This window comes from Chrysochloris asiatica, unplaced genomic scaffold (assembly GCF_000296735.1).
Source record: "Chrysochloris asiatica unplaced genomic scaffold, ChrAsi1.0 scaffold00158, whole genome shotgun sequence".
Taxonomy (NCBI): domain Eukaryota; kingdom Metazoa; phylum Chordata; class Mammalia; order Afrosoricida; family Chrysochloridae; genus Chrysochloris; species Chrysochloris asiatica.
Window position 1 is genome coordinate 4858581 of NW_006408676.1, and position 9027 is coordinate 4867607.

The 9027-nt window shown below is 44.7% G+C and overlaps 1 protein-coding gene across 1 annotated transcript in view; it reads right to left on the bottom strand.

Annotated features, from left to right (window-relative positions):
• Window positions 1-6439, bottom strand: part of LOC102835002 (opioid-binding protein/cell adhesion molecule-like) — a 2270024-nt gene extending 2263585 nt beyond the window's left edge. Inside the window, exon 1 of the mRNA XM_006871004.1 lies at window positions 6313-6439. Within this exon, the coding sequence (XP_006871066.1) occupies window positions 6313-6373 (61 nt within the window). The 5' untranslated portion in view covers window positions 6374-6439. The remainder of the gene's footprint in view (window positions 1-6312) is intronic.
• Between the last annotated feature and the right edge of the window lie 2588 nt (window positions 6440-9027).

Sequence of the window (9027 nt, forward strand, 5' to 3'; positions counted from 1 at the left end):
GCTTGCTTTCCTTAGAAACGTGTGGCTGAGAGAAGTAAAAGTTCATGTGTTGACATGAGTGGGGGATGGGTGAAGGGCAGTGGGATTTGTATTCACACACCATTGTGAAGGTAACAGTGAATCCCCTACAATCATAGGGCTTACATCTGATCCATTCTCAGAATACCTTTATTCCTGCCCAGGTTTATGAGTACCACTATATTTGGCATAGTATTCTGGTGTGGCGCTGTGGGTTAATGCGCTGGACAACAAAGTCCTTTGAACTGCAAGGTTGGTGGTTCAAGCTCACCAGCTACTCCTCAGAAACCATATACAGGGTCGCTACGGGTCAGAACCAAATCAATGGCGCTTAACAACATGTTTGTCATTGTTGAGTAGTGCAGAAATCTATCCAGTAAGATCATATTCATATCCTGCTGTGTCACACCTTCCCTTGCCTGGAGGGGAAGCAGGGACAACCCAAACTTTGCAGATTAAGCAGCAAAGTCTTGAACCCGCCCCCCCCTCCCCCAGCCGAAACAGAAGGTAGGAAGAACAATGCCCCAGGGCTTATAGCTATGCTAAAGGATCTGATTTGGCAGTTTTAGCAGGGTTAGAGGAGTGGGAGAGGACAACAGAGTAGCCCAATGGGCATGCCTACCTGCCTATTTTCCTCCCCAGATGCCTGGCCAGCCTTACATTCTGGTAGTTGCCACTCAGCATCCAGAGGTGCTAATATCCACTGCTCCTGACAGGCTGTCTTGTCAGTAGCCAAAGGCCATCTGTGGACTGACACTTGAGCTCCTGTCATGCAGGCTGAGGTGTGCTTTCCTTCTCTCCTCTCTCCCCAGTCCCAGGCAGCTGCAGGCTGGCGGCAGAGTTTATCTGCAGGCAGTGCTGCAGGCTGCTGGGCCCCATCCAGAGAGCAAGGGATGTCACAGCCCATGGCCAAACATGACCACAGGCACAATCAGCTACTAGATAGGGTTCCTGAGCACCGACTGCCAAGACCGATATACACATCTGTGTACTGAGCACCTCATCCAAAATGTTGTAATTCTTTAGGAGACCAATAGGGCCATCTAGGCTGTCTTGGTTTGCCAGCAAAGAAACCAAGGCCCAGAAAGCTAAAGGTCAACAGATATGTTCTTACTGGAGGTCAAAAAGAAGAAACCAGCTGACTCATTTCCTATTTTACTGAATCTGTGCTTTTTTGAGGTAGGAGAGTCTCTTGATTGATTTTGTTTGCAGAACCTATACAAGTTCTTGGAGTCCTGGTGTGGCACTGTGGGTTAATGCAGTGGATTGCATGGACAGTTTAAATTGCAAGGTCGGCGGGTCAAGCTAATAAGTCACTCCTTAGAAATCCAATACAGGGTCACTATGAGTTGGAACTGACTCGCTAGCACTTAACAACAACAAGAACATAAGTTCTTGTTGAATAAACAAGTGAGTAGATTGTATTCTGTTAATTTTCATCACTGAAACAAAGTCAGTATAGCTCTATCTGGTCTTCTTCTTGTGCCAACTATAAAGAATGTCCTCTTTCCCATCCCTTAAAGGCAAGCAGCCTTCTCTCATTGTCCTAACACCAGATGACCAGTATGAGTTTTCTATGATGAAAACTCATAGATGTTCACCTTGTTATCACCTAAGCTAATATTTTGGTTGTTCTTGTTCAATGGATAGCAATAAGCATATCATTGGAACTCCATCAACAGATTGCTAAATGAGTCTCAAAGAATGACTTGAGCCAATTAAACGAACTGCAGAGAACTCTCAAACCAAAGACTGTCACTTTTCAACACTCAGCTTAGAAAGTTCGGATCTAGACCCACTTCCATCAAGGGTGAGAGCTTGGCCCCACAGAGCACTGAAAAAGGTTTAGCATGTAGTTCTCAGAGGCTGACACCATAGACTCAGGACTAGAGCTGATAAACAACATACCCAGACAAGAGCCAGCTGTTTAAGAGATTCCCTGCTGTCATTTTCCAGCTGTGGGGCCATTGTAGAGGGTGCTAACAATGAGAGAACTCATCAAAGCAGACAGAACTGAAGCAAGCCAGAACTTCAAGCTATTCAGAATGTCTGATTAATCTCAGAATGAGGAATGCTGTCCAGCTCCAGGTTACAGAGAAAGTGGTCTTTAAGAGATAGCCTGCACATACTTTCTTCTCTGGACCTGCCATTGCCATTGAATCAGTGGAGTGACCACAGGGCATAACTTGATCCTACTAACATGCCCATCCATTTTAAGGGATGAGGGCCACAAGATAGCTTGGTGGGTAGGAGGAGGGGGCATAAATGTATGAATGGCAGAAAAATAATGAGGTTTGATCATAAGCAGGCATCTAGTCTGTTTGACATCTCTTTTTTAGTAACTCTGGAGATTGTATTTAATTCTAATGACTAATGATTCTCCTATTTGATCCCTCTTGTTGTTGTTGTTGTTGTTAAGTGCTGTTGAGTCGGTTCCGACCCATAGTGACCCTGTACAGGGTTTCTGAGGCTGTAAATCTTTACGGGAGCAGAAAGCCTCATCTTTCTCCCACGGAGCAGCTGGTAGTTTCTAACTGCTGACCTTGTGGTTCGCCGCCCGATTTGTAACCACTACTCTACCCGAGCTCCTATTTGACCCTTCTTTCAAACCAGAAAATCTTAGCAGATTCCTCAACTCTGTGATGGTGAGAAGTAAGAGGGTGAGGAGAGCAGTTGATCTAAACTTGACTGTACAGCCCCCACTCCCAGAATCAAACCAGCAGTTCTCACCTCAAAGTCAAAACAGCTGGACACCAAGGGTGTCCCAAAGAGCCTTAGTTTCTGGAAGCACTCCCTGAAGGCAGATGCAAGAAGGTGTGTGCTGGAGAAAAAAGAATTCTAAAGCTAAGAGTGGATTCTTCATCCAGTTCAGGAGTTTTTTAAGTTAAGACAAAGTCTGATTAAAGATATGGTAAACACAGCTGTGGCTTTGTAGCCAGGTTCACAGATCTGTGCATGGGGACACAACAAACTCCTGGCTGGGTAGATACACTCTTCATGGCCAACTGCCTTACTCTGAGTGACAGAACAAAAAATGTAAACAAGATGGACTGCAAAGGGGACAAATGGGAGGCAATGATCTAAACTTGAGAAAAGAAGTACTTCAGATAAGAACTCAATCCCTTATCACTGAGGTGACCCCCTCTTGCTCAGGGCCACACTGAACTCAAGCTGTTCCATCGACCCGCTCAGGTCCATGGGTAGTCTTTCAGAGGCAAAGGAGAAAAAGGCATGTGGAAAATGAATTTTGACTCAATGTTTCAGGTGTTGGACAGTGAATTTATGAAAGTACAGCATTTCTTAAAATGTGGGCTAAAGTGCCTCAGCATGACCTGTGATCCTTGTTTAAAGGCATATATCTGACCTGGGGAGCATCTTTACACTAGCCCCAGGTGACTTGGATGCAGATGGCCAGCAGCTACGCCCTCTGGGAACTGCTTCCCCAAGGCTTGCTCCCCATTCTATCCATTTTCCTCCAAGAACTCTCATATAAGGTCAAAAGTTGCCCACACAGACCAATCAACCTACCTACCTAAGACAGCAGACAAACCCTCACCCTTGATGGCCCACTTCTCAGTAGCATCTTAAGCCTGTGCTACTGGCAGTGACAATTAAATCATCCCCCGGCCATCTGCTCCATCTTGGTGTGGGCTCATTACAGTCTTCACTTGTTACTGCCCTTCGATCACAGGAATTCCACAAGGAAAGTCATTTATGACTGCCAGCCTCCCCACTAGGTGACAACAACATTAGCCTTAACATTATCCTGGGATGGAAACGTGTTTCACCAAGAAAGAGAAGCATGAAGTGAAATGACATTGAGGCCTAAGCAGATCGGGGTTTCATTATTACATTAACCTCTGTCTTTAGACTCAGGGAAAGTAAATGGCTAATGAGCTGGCATTTACCCCTTTGAGAGAAAAATACAGTTTTTGGGGAAAAAAAATAAAAGAAAAGTCTAAAGATTCCAAAGAAGCAAGAGGAGTGAGAAGTAAGGAAGGAGAAGTCGCAAGTGCTCCAGTGCAGCTAATAATAACTTTTGGGGACAGCCAGGTTCCATTTTCACAGGAGCCCTTTAAGATTAGATGTTCTTCATTCTACTTATAAACAGCAACTTTTCCACCTCCTTATTTGAAACATACCAGACAAGTCTTGTGGTATAGTTAATAAAGGAACTTCCCCTCAGAACAGGTGACAGATTTTTCGAAGGCATGTGCCCCAGTGAGGGACATGGGGCGCCAAGAGCCCTGACTTCTTGGAGACCCCAGGTCTGCACATTACCTCCACCCCAAGCCCCAACTCACCCCTGCACCAAAGATTCACCTGCCCAGGGATAAAGGGGCTCAGCAGACTGGGTTTATTCCCCTTGAATACAGTGGCTGCATTAGAAATGGATGGTTCTCCCCTGGGAAAGTGCCTCCAACCTAGTACAGAGGAGCTGGATTTAGGGTGTCAGGGTGCACTGCAGTGCAGCTTCAATAGCAGCAGTGACACATAACCCTTTTTGGTCAAAGTGCCATTCCTGAGCTCTCCCTGAGGGAAGCTCATGGGAAGTCAGATTGCCTTGGTGGCAGGGGTCGTGACTTCCAATGCTATCCCCATCAGGGCTCAAGCAGAGTATGGCGAAGGGGATGTGGATGCAGGGAGGCTCCCAGCAGTGTCCATCCAGTCCAGGGACACACATACATATTCAGGAAAGTTTGTCTTCTTACACCAACAACCTACAGAACCTACCTGGCTCCCTGGATTATGGTCAAGCAGGTACTGAGCCTTTTCTGCTGACACTTCCCACCCCTCAAGCCCTGTTCTGTGGAAATTCCTCCTAACCCTGACCCAAAGCTTGAATTTGAAAGAAGAGCGATCACAAACCATAGATTACCAAACATGCTTATGCAGAGCCCATCTTGCTTGAAAGAGTGCAATTAAAAAGAAGTGTTACAAAACATTCTGCATTGGGATTTCTCCTCTTGTCACCATCCCTTCTTCTTTCTCTCCAATAAATTTCTATTTTCTTGATTTCACTTGGGTACTTTAGAAATTTATAAAGCTTTACGATCTTAAAAAAAATAAACCCACCTTGCCTAGTGATCCTGAATATAAAAATGTGTGTATACCTATATAGATAACGTAAGGTTTAATCTTAGCATTTATGCCTGTCTGAGTGTCTGCTTGTGTGTATATTAAGGTTGAATCAGATTTGTGCATCTCAATTTGCAAAGGGAAATCCTTGGGGTTTAGTGCAGAAACCCTTTGATGCTGCCTAGAACCCTGGCAAGCATCACCCAGCCACTTCAGCATTGTTTGAAGGGTACCTGCAGGTATTCAATTGTCTGCATGCATGCAATTATCCAATCTATTAAAACATGTTGAATTTTGCAACACTTTCACTAAGCTGATTTTTCTGTAGGATTGCAGCATCTTACCTTTGTCACTGCAGATCTTGTTTTTTCAAACAAGTACTACTAACATTTAAACCATTAAGTACAGTAGGGAAATGCCAAAGGGAATCAGGTAAATCCAGATGCCCAGGCTTTCCGCCTGTATGAATATTGCCATGCTCTCAAGGGAAATTCAAATTTCCAGAGTGAAGAACAGAAGGGGAAAATTTGTAATGTTTTGAATTCCAAAGGCATCATCTGCCCATTTGGTGGAAGGATAAAGTAAGGGAGAGAGGTGGTGAAAGGAAGAGATGCATCAGCAAAGGCAAGGGGAAGGAAGGAGCCAGGAGAAGGAAGTACCAGAGAGTATGAAGAGAAGGTTTGGTAGGCAGGAAGGGAGACAGAAGAGAAGATAGAGGGAAGGAGAGAGAAAAGAGATAGAGACAGAAAAAAAAAAAAAAAAAGAGAGAGAGAGAGCGAGACAGGGAGATGCAGAGGTAGAGACCAATTTAGAAACAGGGAGAAACTGAGGGGAAAAATAGATGCCCCATGGACCCTGCAGGTCCCAACACAGCCAACAAGAAGGATTTATTACCAAGAGTTTATACCCTTCTTCTCCTAGCCCTAGGACACAAATGGTTAACACCAGTTTGTATCTCTTATGCCTCCCAGCATGGAGCATATTTCGCACCCAGCTCACTGATGCCCTGAGCACAGATCAACCTAGTGCTGCCAGCATGTGGGAGCAAGCTAGCGGGTGTGTGCCGTGTGCCTGCACACAGCAAACCTGCCCCTTCACTCACTGCATCTCACATTCCCTCTCTTCCTCCCTGCTGCCTTCATTCCCTTCTCCCCAATTCTTCCCAGAGCCAGCATCCCCAACTTCCGCTGAATAGGAACAAGCCCTTCCAGATACCTGGGATGAAGAGTAGCGCAGTTGTCGCAGAAAAGAAGATCCAGCAGGCAGGATGGTTCATCTTGGGTTGAGGTGCTCCCGTAGCTGGGCTGGCTAGTGCTGCTACCGCCACCGCAGCTGCCTTCCTCTGTGCAGAATTCTGAGCAGGTTTAAATCCAGTGTTTGCAAAGGGAGGGAGAGAGCTGAAGAGAGAGGGAGTAAGAGAGAGCGCACGAGAGAGATGGGAGCAGGCAGTAGCGTCTCTGGCTGGTTTTTTCTTGCATATACACACAACTGGTAAGAATCATCAGCACCAATCTGCACAGGGCTCAGAGCCGACCGCCTCCCAGGCACGCATTGGCTCCACTCTCCTGAGTGACACACAGACACTTTCCTATTCCGAAGGCTTGACTCCAAGGGGAGTTGAAAACCAGCCTTTACTCAGCTCCCTGATCAGAATGCAGCTGACTGTTCCAAGACCAGCAGTGTGTGTGGTATGTGAGTAAGTATGCAAGTGTGGGGCAACTGTGGGCATACATGAGCTCCTCAGTGGGCAATGGGACAACTGGCAAGGTTGGTTTAGCCTTTACCCATGAAGACCAAGGGCATCTTAAGAAAGGAAGGTGCTTCTTGGCAGAAATGTAACTATAGCCCTTCTTGCTAGTCTGTAGACACAGTAAAGTAAAAGCTACTAGTACATAGAAATCCTGAGGCATTTAGGTCTGCACCCTGCTTCACATTTCCATTTCTGATAGTAAGAGAACTGGAAGCAATTCAGCAGGAAGATGGTGACAAGTATTGCCTTGATCCTTGCCATAGCCCTACTTGGTGAGTATAATCACCTCGGATTTTAATAAACTGAAACTGAAGTTCAGAGACCTGGAGCAGTTTTCTAACAACCACACAACTAATGAGTCAGGATTCTAACCCAGACTTGTCTACTTTAAAAACCCACATACTTTCTATTAAGCAACCTTTTCACCATGGATGTACAGTGAATTTGACAGTTCCCCACAATTGGAAGATACTGAAATTCCACCCAGAAAGGATGCTATGGAGTCCTAGCAATTTTAATTTGTTCAGAAGGAGGTGGAAACTTGATGAACTTGTTGGAAACCTTCATGAAGACGAAACCACAGAAAAGTACTGGTGACTTTCTGACTTCCCGCCTGGCCCTATCACTGGCACAGGTAGGATTCCATGATATTTCAGAATTCTCCCCTGCTCAGCATCTACCCCAAAAACTGCAGCCTCTCCCCAAAGCATGCTTTGCTACCTGGAGGCTTCTGTGATAAAAGGAACTGGATAGATGCTTTAAAACACTCACCCAGGGTGCTTTCCCAAGATTCAACAGTTCAACACGTATGTGTGATGACCTCAAATGAGAGCATCCTTCCCTCCTCCTCCAGTGCATCTTGATGGTCTATGCTATGTGCTTACTGTGTGACAGGTTTTGTGGGTATTGAGTTGATCCTCACCATAGCTCTGCTAGGTGAGCATCATTACCTGGGTTTTCATAAACTGAAACGGATTCTCAAAGTGCTGGAGTAGCTTTCTAATCACCACACAACTAATGAGAGTCAGGATTCTATCCCAGATATGTCTACTGAAAAATACACACACTTTCTATTAAGCAGTTAGGCCTACAGTCTATTGGCAACAAGTTATTTAGTTATAACTGAGCTCCTCCCTTTCTACAAAACCAACCTGTCTGCTGTTAAAGAAGGAAAACAACTGATTTTTTCCCTTTGTACAAACAACAGCCAACCAACCTTAAAAGTTAAGTAGACAACATACCATGGTATCATCAACCCACAGCTACAAAGTTCCTACTTAATATAAAGTCTCTTTTACCAGTGTGGGACTGTGAAGATTTATCCATGTCTACAAAGGGCATACAATATATTTGATGGAACCAGTTAAAAATAAACATCTTTATGCATATACTTAAAAGATAACAGGATTCATACATACTAAGTATCAAGATCAAGTTCTATAGAGCCAACAGTTACAAACATGTCACTCACAAGCAAGTTCATCTGTGAATCCTTCTAACAATGCTGACATCCTACAGGCATGCAGACAAACATCACCAGTGGCTGAATAACTAGAGAACAGAACTGGTATAAAGTAGTTAAAGGAATTAGGTCACCATGGAAATAAGACCAATGGTCCAAGAAGAGTAGACAACACTGTGCCTGACACACCGACATCCTTCAGGGCAAATTGGGAGAGGAACCGAGGCAGGGAGAAATGGGAGATGTGAACGAAAAGCCTTGAATTCTAGCCCTCTGATATTTAGACATTCTCAATTTCTGCTGGAAAAAAAGTTCATTTCTTTTTGAGCAAGGTTATATGAGTGAGGGGAGCTAATTTATGGAAATTAAGCTGGGTGAAATGCACATGATGGGCAGAGGCATCAGTAAGTAGGCCATTGCCCAGGTGTGATAGATACTTGAACAGGGTGGTGGCCTTGGAAACAGAAAAGAAGAGGTCTGTGTCTAGAACACAGAAAACATTTTAGTAAGAAGTGGTAACAGAGGACATCGTATAACTAACAGGCATCATTTATTCATTGTCTGTAGGTAAAGGCTTTTTAAAATATAGCACGTGTAATCCTTACCCTTATCCTCTAAGAAGAGTACTATTATGCCTTTTTGAGTGATGAAGAAACTGAGACTCAGAAAGGTTGAGTAATTTATCCATGGGCACACAGCTAAACAACCAAAATTTAAA